The sequence below is a fragment of the Polistes fuscatus genome, unplaced genomic scaffold, assembly GCF_010416935.1.
Source record: "Polistes fuscatus isolate 324 unplaced genomic scaffold, CU_Pfus_HIC Scaffold4, whole genome shotgun sequence".
Taxonomy (NCBI): domain Eukaryota; kingdom Metazoa; phylum Arthropoda; class Insecta; order Hymenoptera; family Vespidae; genus Polistes; species Polistes fuscatus.
Genome location: NW_025113118.1, coordinates 11,803,897 through 11,822,970, shown reverse-complemented (window position 1 = coordinate 11,822,970; position 19,074 = coordinate 11,803,897). Strand labels below are relative to the sequence as shown.

The window sequence follows — 19,074 nt, the reverse complement described above, 5'->3', positions numbered from 1 at the left end:
ATTTATCTTTAAAAAATCGATGATTATCGAAAAGATATTTCAGGATGTAATGAAATTAATTTTGTTTAATTCTGTGTCATTAAATAGGATCAAGTTATGTAGAAATTGACCTTCAAAATGATACAAAAATTAATCTATAATAAGTTATATATGTAATATCGAAAAATATAATTTATTACATGTACAATACTTTTTCCAAAATTTCCTTCTATGAACAAAAATATTATTATATATTAAATAATATAATAAATAATATAATTTTTTTTGTAATCTCTAACAACACGAATCTTTTAAATTTGTAATGTTTAAATAAAGCAAAAAATAGTTAATAGCATATAAAACACAACGACTTATAAATAAAAGAAAATATAAAATAATTAATAGAAAAACAAAGCTGTTCTCTTGTTTGTATTAAATTAAATTTATACAATTTCGGAGAACTAATTGTAAGAATTTGTATAAAATGTTTCAATTATCATTAAAATGATTCAATTATCAGAAATAAAAGAAAAAAAAAACTGGGGTGTGTACTTATGTACGCACGTAAGAAGTTATACTTCTTTGCAGTACCAAAACGAACATAACCTCACTAACCTCAAAAAAAACTTCAAAAAAAACAAATAACTTAAAAGAAAAAAATAGTTATTATTATTATATATATATATATAAGAAAGAATAAAAAAAAGAAAAAGAAAATATCAATATATAGATATCAGTCCACACTAAATATAAGAGAGATATATCGAATTACTTCACGCGTCAACAGCCATGGCGCGGTTACAGCATTAGTTCTCGCTTCGATCGTTTAAGTAAAGCAGCGCTGAGTAGTACGATTAAGTATTTGGATGGGTGACCCGCTTGAGAAGAAAAGAAGACAACTTCATGCCGTATACTTGAAATCGCTTTGCCGCGCGTCGTAAATACTGACAAACTTCATGGTGTCGTTTTTCCATACGCTCGGAACAAAATCACTCCCCATTACATTTTCCCCAACGCGCCAAAAGAAGTATAACTCCAAAAAATAAAAAGAAAAGAAAAGAAATTAGAAAAAATTAGACATACCAATTTGACGGTATTGCCGGCACGTTTGAGGGCATCTACGGCGGCCGCATGTGGTACGTCGACGACGGAGACATCGTTCACCTGAAGGATCGTATCGTTAACACGTAAACGTCCATCCGCGGATGCTGCACCTCCTGGTATGAGTTTGGTGATGTAAATCGCTGTGTCGTTACCAAAGTGAGGGTTGTCGGTACCTCCGGCGATACTAAAACCCAAACCGGCCCCACCTCTTTCCAACACGATCTCCTCGTACTCCCAATCATCGTCGCCGTTTACCTGAAACAAATATATTCAATTAATTATAATAAAGTTCTATACAATTCCAAAAATAAACAAAAAACAAAAATTATTTATCGTATTATGTACAATATTTTATTTAAATTTCTTTCTACAAAGAAAAAAGATAAATTAAATATTTTATGCAATAACATAAAATGAGTATTATTCTGATGAGAATTTTAATTATTTAATTAACTAAACTTTGTTATATATATATATTATTAAGTTTTAATTTCTATATATATTAACAATGACGGTATTCGAATCATTTATCATATAAAATACTGAACTCAAATAAATAGAAGTATATAAAATAGTAATTAAAAATGATTTCTCATAATTAAAAATCATTTTTCAAGTAAATATAATGAGTCTTTCTTCATCTCCCCCCATTCCCATTTATTCCTATATCGATTATAAAATCGATAAAGAAAAAAAATCGATCGAACGACTCGAGAAAATAAATGACGAGAAAGTCGTAGTAGAATGAAGAAGATGTTATCGAAATGTTATTAAGAAGATTACTGGAGAAGGTTTTGAGTAGCTCTTAAAGACTTTCCAAAGGAGAAGATATCTTTTTACGAGGACTCGGTATAATAACGTTTCACGTTCAGCATGGTGTATTGGTACGAAAAGAGGACAAGTTTCACTCCTCCTTCTCCTTCTTTATACGTGGGCTTTATAATAGGGTATAACGTTATTAAACGAGCGATCACCGAACGACATCTCGCATAAACAACCACCGTCGAAGCAGAATATCACGCGAGCTAATCTAGTCTGCTTGAGGTCTCAAAATCAATTAACTAGTTAGTCCCCCCCTTCCCTACTACTCCCATATACTCTCTCTCCTCTCCCCTCTCCCCTATCTCGACTCTTTCGGCCTACTCTATCAACCAACCTCATTCCCCATAGGAAGCTTAACAATGAGTTAACCCCTCCTACCCCCAATGTTAGATAGATTTGCTTATCCAAACGGAAAACATCCTTTGCGTAGAGTTTAGTTTAGCTGTGATTTCTAGGATAAGATTATTATCCTACGAGATACAATCGATAACGATTAACGTGCTAGTTGTAATAGTAGTCGTTGTTCGAGTAAGATTATAAATTTGATTTATTACTTACTTTTTTAGCAGAATTTATTTTTAATATAAGAAGTTTCGTGTTTCGTCGTATCATATGTATATATATACATTCGTTCTTACTTTTAATATATATATTTCTTACTATTTATGAACTCAAAGGATACAACACACACGTGTGTGTCGGCGCACGTGTCTTAACGCAAGCTTGCAAGCAAGCACAGTTGATTTATCGAGAGTAACGAAATATTTATAGAAAATTTGCGTAGGTGGGGTGATACCCCGTTCGAGGAAGCGTTCAACGCTCGCAATTACTTCGATGTTCTTTAAAACGTAGTCAACGTGTGTTATACGTGGTTAATTATATAAAATTAAATTATTTTCTTTTCTTTTTTTTTTTTTTTTTTTATTATTTTATATAATAATATTTTTTCCAAATCGCACGATTAATAAATCGCAACGTTAAAATACGTTTGTGATCAATGGTAAATTGTTTTAATTTTGAATTATCGAATCTAATCGAATCGAATTACCATTTTACGAAACCTGTCGGCCATGATGTCCCTTAGATTAACGATGTGAAGTAGGGTCACAAGAATTGCATCGTTGTCAGTCACTGCAAATGGACGACGCACGATGACACGAGAACGATCCTCGAGAACACGAACGAATTAATCGAGTCAAAACACTTTCGCTCAACGAGACGAAATTATTTCTAACCGATGCGTTCCGATTTCGATCTCGTTGAACACAATTCAACGATTAAATTATTATTATTATTCACTATGGAATTACATATGCGAAAAACACTTTTAGTTTCATTGAAGAATTTACGAAGTGTGGAACAGATACACACACGTGTACGTACACTCGTAATCTTTTTTTATACGTTCTTAACCAGATACACATACACACACATACACGCACAAATGCTTGTTTATTTGTATACGTTAACTAAGATTTTAACCAAATAATAATATAAGTTTTCACGATATTTAACAAAAAGTACATGAGTAGACATAGAAAAATATACACGTGTACAGTTTCCATGAAGTAACATAAATAAAACTTTTCTTCTTATTTCTTTTTGACTTTCTTTCTTCCTTTCTTTCTTTCTTTCTTCCTTTCTTTTAAATAAACTTGCTTAAAACGTTTAATCTTCTATCCCGACACTAATTCACACGCGTTAGAGTTGCTCCTCGAAACTTTCTAACTCTCGTTTCTCAGAAGGGATTACTCGATTAAATACCTTCACTCGATACTCTTATTCGAATCCTCGTATTGGTATTAAACAAAGACCAGTCGTTACTAATCCGTTCTCATTTATCGTAAAGACCACGTGACCGTCCAAGCCAAAAGAGATATACACACACTGGCGGTATCTTTTGAATTAATCTTATCGAATAGTATACCATAACAATCATTTATTTTCTTTAGTCTCGAATGATCGTTCGTAAGATTTTCTCGGGAAAGAATATTTTGAAATGTTTCAATCACCAATTAACGTAACGTCAAATTGGCGAGTTCGAAAGAGAAGAGCTACACCGATCGCGAGCCATTCTGTTGGCAGGAAAAGTTGAAACTGTGTGCTCGACGAAAACCGAATAGAAAGAGGGACGGAGGGGGAGAGACAGAAACAGAGAGAGAGAGAGAGAGGAAGGTCTTCTCTGTCACGGCTAAAGTCTTCCGTAACAACTACTACGACAACTAAACGACAACGGCAATTGCAATTGCAATGACAACGACAACCAAGAAGAAGTAGAAGAAGAAGAAGAAGTAACGTTACACTTTAGATGTTAGACGTTCTTGCTGTGCACTAGCGGAGCGTTAAAAACACGGCTAGTAACTTCGGCACGCGCGTGCGTTTCTAAGCTTCTTTTACTTTTGCTTCTTCTTCTTCTTCTTTTTCTTCTTCTTCTTCTTCTTATTATTATTCTTATTCTTCATCTTTTTCTACTTCTTTTTCTTTTTTATTTTCTTTCGCTGATGTTACTATTACTAATACTACTATTTCTTATTTTTTTTGCATTTGCTGCTATTACTATTACTACCACCACCATCACTTCTTCTTCTTCTTTTTTTTCTTCTTGTTGAAGGGAAGAAGACTCAAGCATCGTTCTACAAACCCACCACCAGTCATCGCTATTATAATATTAGATCGGTCGACGGCTATTTCCAACTGACTGTGAAAATACATTCGCGGCACGCGTCTCGAAACGAACACACCGACCCGGCATATTTCGAGTGGCTTAAATAACTACCTTCTATCTATCTATCTATCTATCTATTTAACTATCTAATACAATTATCTCTTGCTTTATCATTTACCCCCATTAAAATTACCGAAATGTTTTTTATTATCGAACTACGAATGAATATATATATATAATTAAAAAGAAAGTAAATATGTTTGATCAATTATCCATTTCCTTTCTTTCAAACATGAACAAACTTTCCGATATCGATTAACAAATTTAATAAGACGTTAATAGAAATTAATATAATACATCTTTTCTTATTTGATTTTGTACCATATACTTTTATAATCAGCTTATCGTAATCTTTTTTTTTACTAGCAACTTGATGTAAGTTTGATTAATCTTACATCGATATAAAATTGATTTTGATAAATGAGATAGAAAAATGGAAAGAAATAAAATATTGAATCATTTTGGTAAGTAGGAAGAGTTATAATAAATATATAGATGATAGATGATTCCCGTAATCATTTGGAGGTTTGCTCTTAGCCAAGTAGAATGGACTCGGTCGTGTTTCAAATTAACATCTCGAGAAACGGCCGTCTATATTCGTCGGCCTTTGTCGGAACATGGCACCCAACTGGTAGGGTAAAGATAGATTTTCGTTTCGCGGCAAAGTACAACGAATTTCAGACTCTGCCGACCTTGAAAATAATTAGCCTCGATCTCGCGCTAGCTATTTTCCGAGGTTTTAACAAAAACGTTCATTCCAAGTCAATTGACACATCCGTCGATCCACACTTTTTCTAATTTAACTTTCGATTAACATATCGAGAATGGAAATTAATATTATGAAATATAAAATATTTTGTGCGCGTGTAAAAGTTGTGCTTTATAAATTTATCATTAAAGTATTTCAACTCAATCGATAGAAATCAATTGAATAAAATAGTTCGGAAAGATTGAAAGGATCGAACGATCGAAACGGATCATAGGATTATCGAATCGTCGTAGTTGGTGTTAAAGCTCGCATTAAGCTGTCTTTCCATCTTCCATATTTCACGGAGATAAGCTCGCAAAGCACGAAAGCTCGCTAAAACGATTAGAGTTCTTGGGACGAAGCATCGATAAGCGAGAAGCATCGAAAGGAAACCTCTCGCGATCCCTCGAAGATCCTCTTCAAGGGATCTGCTGTTTACGATGGCAAACTTCAGCATTCCTCTTGGCCATCGTGATCCTTCGATATCGTAAAATCAGGTAGCTGCATTGCATTGCCGATAAAATTTCAAATATTCCGATCATACACATACCTATACCTACACCTACATCTACACTTACACATTTTATTCGTATTTCCATATATAATATAGGTTTATATAATAATATTATTACTATTATTATTATTATTATATAAGAATAAAGTTTAATTTCAATTATTAATATCAATTTTTATTGCAATATTTAAAATATTCTCTATGTATTGTTATTATCAAAATTTATATTAATATATTACATAGAAATGGTTTGTTATTATATTATTAATAATTATACTGTCATAATATCAGGATAATTATATTTTTAATATAATTAAATTATCTGTTTCAAATTCTTCTTTTATTATTGGTAGATTATTCCGAGTCAGTTTGTTTGTGATTCTTTTTTTTTTAAACCGCACAATTGAGATTTGTTTGAACTATGACGTCATACTTGACGAGAGAAAATGTAACAATAAATAATGTTGAATCTTGCTCAGAATACATTTTATAGAACAATAGATACGCTTTTCTATAGTAATGTGTATACATTTAGTCTTACACATGTTACCTGTTGATGGAAACAAAAATCCTCTTCCATTATTAACAATGAACATAAGGAGATATGTAACTTGAGTCAAGTGGAATAAGATACACGGTCTTTGTCTTAGGAATATTAAAACGAAAAGATTTAGTTTACGTTAACGATACTTCCCCAAGATAATTGAAATGCATCGGAGGAGAGTGCCAAGGGTAGTGTCATTCTTGTTCAATATTATATTATTCATTTATATTTATTCAAATATACATTTGCATTAATATACTAATGGAAAATTATTGTTAAATGTCGTCGTTAAATAATGTCGACAAATGTTATAAAAAAATTGATCAAATTTGTTTTTAAAAATAATATTTTAAACATAATTCTTATCAAGTTTCATTCGTCAAACAAATGATTACCAATTGAGATTAATTTATATTAAATTTTTGATGAGAGTAATTAAACGAATTATCGATCTTCGGTTAGATCAACACTTTAAGTTTGCAAATTTAAATTAAAAGTGAAGATAAATTTAACGTCAAACATAAAAAAAAATGTTTAATTAAAAATAATTCTACCGTTACGCTATTACTTATAGAAAATAATTATTAATGTTAAATTTATTTGAGAAGGTTCATTTTTATCGTTACACGCTAATTTCGAAAATATTCGTAAGTTTTGATTATCTGACAATGAAATATTATTATTGAGTATAAAAAAAGTAGAGAAACACACTGCATTAGAACGAATCGCATTTACTCACGCACAACTTGAGTTCGAGGATCAAACGGATGAAATGCGTTGAACGACAGCGTGACCATTAAACGCATTCTTTCTAAGAGTAATCGTCTTACATTAGAAACGAGCTTAACTTAATGTAAGCACATACTATGTTCAAGCTTACGTTCGTGCTCATTCGAGAAAGTAAAATAGTAACCCTGTTCATTCGTTGATACTCACGTGTTTTTATTTTTCTATCGAGCTAATCTATAATAGAATAAATTAATTGTACGAAAATGGATCGACGAAAAGGTCGCATGATGAAAATCAAGGCTCGGTGCCAAAACCTTACAAACGATGGGAATAATTATTTCAAATTTGCACAAATAAAATATTCTTTTTTCTTCTTCTTCATTTTATTATATCAATTAATAATAATAATGAATAATTATCAAACGTAATTACCGAAACAAATTAATTCTAAAAAATAACAATAATAAATAGAAAAGGTGTATACGTGTGTATGTGTATGTGTTTGTGTGTGTGAGGGAAAAAAGAGAGAGAGAGAGAGAGAGAGTTGGCGGATGAAAACTTTCCACGATATATTACAGTACAACGTCTCGGTGGCATTGTTTTTACAAGATAAACGAACCACACGATTTGACTTGTTCGGTAGTAAATATTGCGTGATATTGCCAGAGATCTAAGTCCGTGCCAAGAGATACAGTCAAGGTGAGTGCAGATTAACGAGATCCAAGTGCACATCTCGCGGAACTATTTATGACATTCGAAGGGATACGTGTGTGCAAATAGGTATAATATAATACCTAAGTATTTATGTACCCATACGTGTGGATAGTAGGTGTTAGGTGAGGTTTTTCGCGTACTGTAATAGGTACAATTAATAATCGTCCAAATTTAGGTGAATTCCTTTTTAACGATGAAGTAATAAATAAAAAAACTGGTGTGTGTACTTATGTACGCACGTAAGAAGTTATACTTCTTTTCCGTACCAAAACGAACATAACCTCAATAACCTCAAAAATAACTTCAAAAAATAACTTAAAAAAAAAAACAATTATTATTATATATATATAAGAAAGAATAAAAAAAAGAAAAGAAAATATCAAAATATAGATATCAGTCCACACTAAATATAAGAGAGATATATCGAATAACTTCACGCGTCAACAGCCATGGCGCGGTTACAGCATTAGTTCTCGCTTCGATCATTTAAGTAAAGCAGCGCTGAGTACGATTAGTATTTGGATGGGTGACCCGCTTGAGAAAAAAAGGGGGGAAGAAGAAGAGAAGACAACTTCATGCCGTATACTTGAAATCGCTTTGCCGCGCGTCGTAAATACCGACAAACTTCATGGTGTCGTTTTTCCAGACGCTCGGAACAAAATCACTCCCCATCACATTTTTCCCAACGCGCCAAAAGAAGTATAACTTCAAAAAAAGGTTAGAAAGAAAATACAATTTTAAAAGGTAATAAAAAAGAAAAAGAAAATATGAGAAACGTTACAATCACATAACATATTTACCTTGTCAAATAACTTATGTACATCGAGGAGGAATTAGAATGACGTAAATCCGGATATGTATTATTGCATGATACCGAAGTAATTGTGCTTCATTATTCATAAACTGAATGACAATAGCGAATGGTCGTAGAAGCAAAGCCGATTTCCGATATCCGATATCGATATACAATTTAATTACATCCTGATTAACGCGAACCAATGTCCCAGAGGTTTTAAATAGATTAACTCGGATTATAAAAGATTTTTTTATATATCTCTACGCGTGTCGAGTTTTTCAAATGGAAAATAAAAATAACGAACCTTATTTCGTTCATTACTCCGTGCACGTATTTTTTATTCGTCCATTATTTTATGTCTGTATAATTACGATCGTTCACGTACGTAAATATTTGCATTTACATTGCAATTAGATCCTGATGACACCTTTTACATATTTTGATCGAATCGGACCACGTTTCTGAAAATATAAACGGTATCCAATAATAGTTTTGACATACAATTTTATTTTTCATATAATATTCTCTGTAAATATGTAAAAATAATTATTGTCTTTATTTTTTCTTTCCTTTTTTTTTTCTTCATTTCCAGTAAAATATAACATAATTTTTAAGTGTCAAGTCTAAAGTTCAAGTATACGTATCTTAAGTCATGGAAATTAAATTGCTATACAATAAAAAAGAAAAAAGAAAAACTAATTAACGTTTTTAAAGTTTTTATCTAAAAACGAGTATTTATAATTAAATACGATTCAAATTATCTAAAGAATATTACATATACTTTTTTTTTATATATATTTATATAACATATACGAAAAATTGAATTTGTAACAATATTTTTGTTCATTACTGTATATATTTATATATTTATATAGACAGAGAAAAATAAATAGAAAGAGAGAGAGAGAGAGAGAAAGAGAGAATTATTTGAAATAAAAAAAAAAGTAAATGTTACCGTAAAAACGACGTAATACTTTGGAGCAATTCGAGTATCTTCAAACGAAACAATAATCCTCACGGAACTTGTAATGTTAGGGGTAAAAGAAAGGTACGACATGTCACAAGGATGAATCGAAAAGAAATGAGGCTATACTCGTTCGCGTCGAACAGAAGCCGCGCATGTCTCGTTCGATCGAGAAAAATAGGGGATGAAGTTTTAGCCGAGATACGAAAAAGGGGAGGAAATATTTCATGCGAGATAATTTCGATAATTGTATGTAACAATTTGCAATGTCAAAACAGATCGATATCATCTTCGTGTAGAATATTTCTTTCCAACGTACGTAATTATTTGCATATGTGTGTGTGTGTGTGTGTGTGTGTGACACGCGTGTATATTTCCTTTTAAATATTACATACTACTATCACTAGACAATGTTGTAAACTATTAAATATTATTTTCCCCACAATTATCTTCAATTATTTTCGCATAAATGAATGAAATAAGAACTCGTGTAGGGCACAAAAAAATAGAGAAAAAAAGAATATATTGTAAATTTATCGAAACAGATTAGTCTTATTCGTTTAACAGATATGAACGTATTCGAGGAACGATTTTACGCGATCAATCGTTTTTTACTATCATTGATAGGACTTTGGCCTTACATGGAACGAAGAAAAATATTTGTTCGTACAATATTAGTTCAAGCAAGCATCGCATGCGCTAACATAATCGAGGTAAGGAAATCCACCACGATAAATTATTTCTTGATTATAATGTTTCAATACTTATCTTGAAGGTTTTGAGATTGATAATATTGAGATCCAAGTTAGATCTTGTCATCGAGAATTTAACATACCTTGCATGCTGCATGTTAGTAACCATTCTTTACTTCGCCGTTTTCTTTCACAAACGTGCAGATCAGGTAAGCTTAATTTTATGATTAACAAATAAAATCTTATCTCAGAAAAAAAAAGAAAACATAATATACAATAGAAAGTATATATATATATATGTTACCGCATAGATAAAACTTTACGAAAGTATTAATTATGAATGGCAAAAGGTTAAAAGTGAAGAGGAGTATAAAATTCTACAAAAGTTTGCTGCGAAAAGTCGAATCTTTATGATCGTTATGATACGTAAGAAAAATGATAAAACTTCAAAAGGAAAAAAATAAATAAATAATAAATTAATGTTATATTGAAAATAAAAAAAAAAATAATAATTTTACACATAACAGTGACGTTATATATACACATCGGATTATCAATACCTGCTTATATTTATCCATTAATATTAGACGTGATTAATCCATTGAACAAAACTCGTCAAATGAAATTTCTTCCAATATTGGAATACTTCTCGGGCCGAGAAAAATATATTTTGAAGATATTATTTATCTATTATTTAACTATGATTGTAATAGGTATCACAGCAGCTAGTATTATCGGATTATTAATAGTATGTGTACAACATGCGTGCTCAATGTTCGTCCTTACCAGGTGAGTGCTTCTACATTTGCTAATTTACTAACAGCTTGACAATTCCCTCTTGGATTCACATAGATACGTAATGAGGTACTCACTGAAGGAGCAACCTGATAGTAGACTAGATTTAGATTTCTATGACGAGGGGAACAATGCTTACACGAAAATGATACGTGCAACCAAGTGCCATCAGAGAGCATTACAGTTAGTATGATTTGTTTTGCACAAATATTATAATCAATAATAAAAAATAATATATATACGCAAATAAAATTTAATAAATTAATAAATGTAACGAATAATATTAATAACAAGTGAGGAAGAAAAACAATTTGTTATTTATAGTTTCGTCGATCAAATTAATTCTATTTTCGCTTATTATAATTTTTTCGTCTACTGGATATGGTTCTTGGTTATAACATTTCAAATTTCACAAGTAAGCACTTAATTTATATGGATGAAAAATATTTAACATTTATCGTGGAATAAGAAATATTTTTTAATGTTACCTTTTTACTCTTTACATTCAGATATATTCGATAAATTTTATATTTTTGACGATGATGGCGGTTCAATTATTTGCTATTATAAATATTAGTTTTCTTGGTCAAAAAATTATCGATTACAGCAGTGGAGTGTTTGAAAATATGTGAGTATATTTCCTCTGTATCGTTTCTAAGTTAATTTTATTTTTAAATATACGAATAATACAATTTATTTCTCTAGAATAATGACAGAATGGTATTTAGCTCCTAGTAAAGTGCAAAAATTATTATTTATGATTTTGATGAGAAGTATGAGACCATCTTATCTTTCAATTGGAGCAATGTTCGTTTTGTCCCATGAACTCTCTCTAACCGTAAGTACTTGAAAACAACAAAAAATATATATAATCTCTATATATAGATGTGTTCCTAGGAGGGTGGGTTGAAAAGTTTTTAGCTTCAATCAAAACTTTTAATGGTTTTGTTTGTTTAATATAAATAAAAGTGACTTCGATCGAAAAAAATATTGTTTCTGCGTTAAGCTCGAAACTTTTCAACTCGCTCACGTATATGCAAAAATTTCTGACGTTCTTTTTTTTTTCTTCTTTTTTTAAACTAGTTGAAAAGAGAGAAAATATTTTTTTCAGTCTATTAGAAACTCGCTATCCTACGCCATGATACTTTATTCGTTTCAAGAATCGAAAGAGTTTGGGTTTGGAATTAGAAAATAAAAGGAAAGAAAATTCTATTATAAAGCGTAGTAAAATTATAATAAATAAATAACAAAAAATATAATTTTTTTTTTCTATTTTTTTTTACAGAAAACATAGATTTATCTTATATAGAAAATAATTTGTAACGATTTCATTTGAATAAGTAAGCAAGTACTTTTGGTAAACAATTATAAAAAAGAGCAAAAGAAATTTTCTTCAAAAAAATTTTTTTTTTGTCAGGAAAACAATTCTTTCTTTTTTTTTATTTTAAATTATATTAAAGAAACTATTATCGTTTTAACGACATAATCGTGATTTATTATCTCGATTATTGACGATATTACACGAATTACGTGAAACTGAATAAACAAATTTTCGAATTCGTTCGTAAAAAGGAATAAATAAAATCGCTAATTGGTGTCACAGGGAAGTTGTTATTTATCAGATAAATATTTTTCAACATTCTTGGTCGGTATTTAAAATAGAATGTCGTTATGTATAATATCAATACGTAATTCTCTTGCTACACTGACACAAGCTATTATAAATATTATTGGCCATTTATTTAAATTTCAACCACGTTATTATTTATATCGAACGAAATATATATTTGTATTGACTAATTGTTTGATAAAATATTAACGAAACGGATAAAAGTATTCCGAGTGCATTTGAATATTTTTAAAACATTGGTCTTTGATAAATGGATTGAAAATATTGTTAATTTCAATGTTCAGGTACTCTTGATCACTTAGGTTAATCTCTCGGAAATGATCAAAGTGTATTGCTTTACGAGACTAATTGTAAATCCTAATTACTTACGATTAATAACCCATGTGATCGCAAATAGGCTAGGATTTGCATAATGTACTTGGCGTTGCTAACGCGACAATAAAGAATTTATCGATTGGTTAGTTTCGTTACCAATGAGTATTGATCGTGAACAATTAGATTTGAATAATGTTGGAGAACAATTGATAGTTCATTTCTAATAATTACATTACTTTTTTTTTTATTTTTATTTAACGAAATTCTCGATCGTTTTTTGTTTCTGAATTCATTACTTTATATTTTGTTTATATTATACAATAATATCGAATACTTTTGTTTTTCAATAGAAACAAAATTTTCATCTGATAAAAGATATCGAAGAAATGTCGATTGTAAGAAAAGATGTTTTTCAAATAAACTTTTATTCTTGCAAATTATAGCAAATTGCATTGGACATAATAAAAAAAATATTTAAATTTTTCCTTAGAGTAATATTCTACTATCTTATTATAACAATTCTTTTTCTTCCAACATTACGTATAATAATATTGAATATCTTGATGACATTAAACGGAACGAGATATTATCAATTACCAGTAGTAAGAGTTCTTAAAGAAGAATAACAAAATATCTGGTGATCAGTCCAGTAACGATTATCTTTTATTCGTCGTTTTTAATATTAATTCAACATGCCAGGGGTTTATGCCATCATCTCGTTAGATTACTATATATATTTTGTTTTTATTTTCCAAATATACGTAAATAGGAATGCATTCGTAGAGATGAAAAAATTACGGCGTACTAGATGGTATGAACATTTTTAATGGAACGCGAATTTAAAAAAAAAAAAAAAAAAGAAAAAAAGATAAATGATGTTGGAAATTATTCGACAATTTTTATATTTCTCGGAGGTATGGGTAAAAATTGCATTAAAAAAAAAAAAGAAAAAAACAGAATTCGTATAGTGGATTTTTAGCGCGTGACTTTATTCGATAGGATTAATGAACGACCATAGATTTATAAAACGGTCCAATGAAAAAGTTCCAACTATCATACTTTGAACAAAATGTTAATGCACGTAACTCGTAAGTCGTTGGGATGTTGTTGTGCGTACACATAAGTAATCTAATGTTCAATCGACTCTATTCATTATTTATAAGAAACGTCCATTGGTTTTCGAATAAAATCCCATTAAACTTTTACCATCGTTGAAAGTATATCGAGCGTTACCGGAAAACATTCGCAGAAATTATCGTATTATATTTTCTTCTAACGTCGTTTATATCATATTTATCTATACGCATGCACTTATACAAATGCACTGTTTCAAAAATTTAACAAACAAACTGCGAGAAGTAGTCGAAATATAAGCCAAAGAAAATATTTTTATTTGTATAAGACAACGTGGAATCGGAAATAATTCGTTATCCTGTTATGATATTACAAAATGGTTGTCTGAATTATTAAAATGAATATTTCTTCCATGAAATGTTTGATTAAAAAATCATTTAGATTTACAGTTGATTTGCAAGTGTTGACAGAATATATTCAACGCAACTTCTAAAATATATATGTTAAGTATGTATATATAGTTCCTATATATGTCATTCCAAAATGATGGTAAATACAATGACAGTTGAGATAACATAAAAAACGAAGATGAGTATAATGGTACTTTCGTTGAAGTCCTAACGAAAGTTCGACAGCATCAACATGTTGTGATTAAGTGATTGGAATGGTACTTAATCGTCCATCGTTTTCAATTGCTTTCAATCAAACTGATCATATCTATTAGATTAGATTTAGAAAATAAATAAATGACGAGAGAGAGAGAGAAATTATTTTACTTGAGACGTAGAAAATTTGTTCTCTCCTAAAGAAAAAAAAAATAAAAATAAAAAATTATGCGTAAAATTTAAAAAGTAAATTTTAATTACAAAACCGATCTAACATAGTTCACGAAATCTTTTAATTATAATTATAATTTATTTACAATACGAAATATAAAACAAAATGAAGAAATTAATAACGTTCAAAAATACATATACGAATAAATTTTTAATAAAAATATGTTTTTTAATTCTTTGCGTTATGTTTTGTCGATGAATTTTATCACATAACAATTCGTGAGTCTATTTTTATCGATCAATTATTTTCTTTTCTCGAAAGGAAAGAAAATTCCTTAAAGTTTGTCCCTTTTCATTTGAACGTCACGTAGACGAGGTAACTTTGGACGAGTTAATGAAGTGTCGTGGCCACGTAACACCGCGATAACCACGAATTTTGATCTTGTTAGGAGTAAGAGAATGTAGGATGTAACGAGCTATAAAAGTAACTGCGTTAAACTCCAAAGGGGCTTTAATGTCCCTCTTAACGTTGTACTACTATCAACCTCGAAAAACGTGTTGCGTCGATTACGAGAAGATACCTGCTTGTGTGCAACATAGAGATCAGATCTCTGATTATTATTTTCTAATGTGAAGTTAGATATTAAAACTGGAAAATACTTAATATATATTAATTTATACGAAAAAAAGAGAAAAAAAATTCATTTAAATAAATCGAGCATATAAATGAATAATATACAAATTACATAATAATAATAATAATAATAATTAAATAAATATTAATAATAAAAATAGCCAGCAATTTAAAAACGAATGATTAAAATAATCATCAAACGATACTTACAAATAAACAAGGAAACGATCTGTCACCGTGAAAATACACGACTCGACTGTCAATGAGTAAAGGGGAAAGGGAATGGAGAGAATAAGAAGTCGAGATAAACATAAATCGAAGTGAACGTAAACAAAAAACATTGTTTTGCTTACGTAAACGTACGATCGTTAATAATTTAAAAGTAACAACGAATATAGTTTTACTATTTTATCCAGGTAATGTGCTGTTACGAAAGGACATTTTTTTTTTCCTTATTTGCCGGTAAGTAAGAAAAATAATGAAAGGTGAATAGATTGATTAAATAAATAAAAAAAGAGAACAAAAAAAAGGCAATAAAATTTAACTAAACGTAAAATATAAAACGATGTTAAATAACGAATAAATATATGCATCAATTACATTAGACTGACAATCGTATCAGCATTCAATTACCTTACTTATTAGATTCTAACGACAAGTCGAATCAAATTCTATTATAAATTTTTCCACACACACACACACCCGTGAGCAAGCAAACATACACGCATTCGTTTTATCGATTCGTAAAAGTGTATCGAACGATAATATATTTGTATAACTGAGTAAGAGAAGACACTTCGAGCAATGATAAGAGCCAACTATCGACTGTTCAATGCATTGCAATGATGCGTGACACGGTATCGATCCATATCCCCCCCCCACCCCTTTACTAAAATGCAAATAACACTTATGTATGTATTCCCAAGAAGGTTTCTATATCTTTGATAATATAACAAATTATGATCTAAGTATTTTCTCGCTTGAACTATAATTATTATGTAAAGATAATTTCGAAAATGATCCCTTCCGCTATCGGTCGCACTTTGACGATCTATTATTCAAGTGAATACGCAAGAAAGGGTGGCACGAAAAAGAAAAAAAAAAAAACAGGGGAGTACAATAAACGATACACGTATCGAAGGAGCCCATTCACTTTGTACGATTCTTAGAAAGATGGAAGAAGAATTCGATACCATTCCGTTTGCATTCGTAAAAAAACTTTCTTCGATTTGTGGTCTATGGCCTGAAGAAACACATTTGAAAATATCCATTCGTGGGATCTTTCTACACGTTTGTATTATAACCGTATATTTTTTACAGGTAAATATTTAGTAATATATATATATATATATATATATATATATATGTAAAATGATTAAGTATTCGTTTCTTTTTCTTAATTCGTGAAATGAAGTGTATTTGATCGAGGTTATTTAGATTACAGATTTTCTATCGACTAAATTTAGCATGGAATCGTCGTTAGATTCGATTATTTATATGCTTTCATCGTTTAGCATGGGTATCATTTATTACGGTGGTTTTTCTAATAAAAAATTGGTACGTTAATAAATTAAAACTACATCCAAATTCTGTTTTCACACGAACACTTCTTACACGATTTTGAATTTTTCTTACACGTATTCTTCGGGAACGTATCTGTCGCGTGAACACAGAATTAGGATTATATACAGTATTAAAATCTGAAATATATATATTTTTACATTTATTTTTCAGATATTACATTTTATGAAACAAATAACGGATGATTGGCGTTATCTAAAGCAGACAAAAGAATTTAACATTTTACTCGACTACTCTAACATGTGTAAAAAATTAATTATCGTATTAATGTGTAAGAAATACTTAAGATGTTCAATTAATACAAACGACAAAATACGATTTAATTAGAAATCACAATTTTCCTTTAATCGTTTCAGTTTCTTATAACTCATACGTGTCGTTTTTGTTCTTGTTATCATTAAAACCTGTTTTTTTGGATATGATGATACCGTTTAACGAAACTCGATCACATACATTAATAATCCCAATGAATTGGTACAATGGACAGGAAAAATATTTTGTTAGAATTCTCATTTTTCAATACGTTTTATTAATTTCAATGGGCTTAGGCACGATTAGTAGCATTTCGATGTATTTGATTGGGTTGCAATATGTTTGCGCTATGCTTCGAATTGTTGGGTAAGTTTTTGTTTTCTTTTTTACATTTACTTAATGTGCAAAAAACAAATATATTATAGAAAAAAAATATACCGATAAATATATATTGTGATCACAGATGTCTTTTGGATAACATAGTCGAAGATAAAGAGAAGAAATTAAAAATAATCGACAACGAAGTGGTTTACGCAAAAATTATTCATATAATATATCTGCACAATAAGACCGTCGAGTTAGTATCGATAAAATAAACTATTACTACATGAATCCGATTTTCATCAATCTTCATCTTTATTGCTTCGATATAATACGAAACTTTGTAGTCCATCATAGCTTAGAATATTTTTATTTTTAACTAATAACATTTTTCCTTACCAAAAACATGATTTTATTCACGTCTTTTTTATTCATTAATTATATTATATATTCTTACGTTTGTACTTCTTACATATATATATAATAATCTCATATATATATAAATATAAAAAGAATTATTTGATCTTATTTCTCTTATAAAACAATATTTTCGTTTGCATTTTAGATGTATGGAAGTTATGAATAATAAATTTAATTCAACTTACCTTGCAGTGATGGTATGCGCATTAGGTTTCTTTGGGATAGGAATTGTTCAGGTAAGTGATAATATGTCAACGGATGAACAAAAAAAAAAACAAATATTCTTTTCCAAAGACAAATTTGTAATATTTCATTATTTTCTTGATTGACTGGATCACTCAGATACTAGATGAATACCAAAACAAGAGTAACTTTGTATCATTGATCCTACCGATAGTTTATGTTTTCTTCTGTTTGGTTTGGAATTTTATCTTTTGTTACATAGGACAACATTTGCAGAACGTGAGCGAGGCAGTATTTCGGAAAGCGTGAGCATACATTTCTATTTTATTTCCCCAGCACTTCTCTTTCTTTCGGTCATCCTTTTTTTTCTTTTTTTTTTCCATACACGAGGGATTAGAAGTGTTCCGACATATATATATTGTTCTTTCTTTAATAAATAATAAACAAGAAAAACAAAAAAAAAAATGTATTTTCTTATAGTTACGAAACTCCGTGGTATCTATTGCCAAGAAATTCGAAAAGATTATTATTATTTGTGATTACGAGAGCGGAAAAAACATCGTACGTAGGGATCGGAAAAATATTCAATGCCTCGTTCGAATTTCTCACTGCGGTAAGAGAAATGAATATTGATGATTCAAATTTCATACGTAGTTTATTTTTTTTTCTTCTTATTGTTACAAATATGTTCTTTTTGTTTGTTTTCTTTTTTTTTTTTTTAAAGCTCGTACGATTATCTACTTCTTACGGGATGGTACTACA

General features: G+C 29.8%; 1 protein-coding gene across 10 annotated transcripts in view; it reads right to left on the bottom strand.

The window, feature by feature from the left end:
- The window catches only part of LOC122521129 (disks large 1 tumor suppressor protein), a 380,822-nt gene that overhangs the window by 68,953 nt on the left and 292,795 nt on the right, over positions 1 to 19,074 (bottom strand). For all 10 annotated transcript variants that reach the window (XM_043641597.1, XM_043641592.1, XM_043641596.1 and 7 more), the window contains one exon: positions 1,063 to 1,338. In XM_043641597.1, the coding sequence (XP_043497532.1) occupies positions 1,063 to 1,338 (276 nt within the window). The remainder of the gene's footprint in view (positions 1 to 1,062; positions 1,339 to 19,074) is intronic.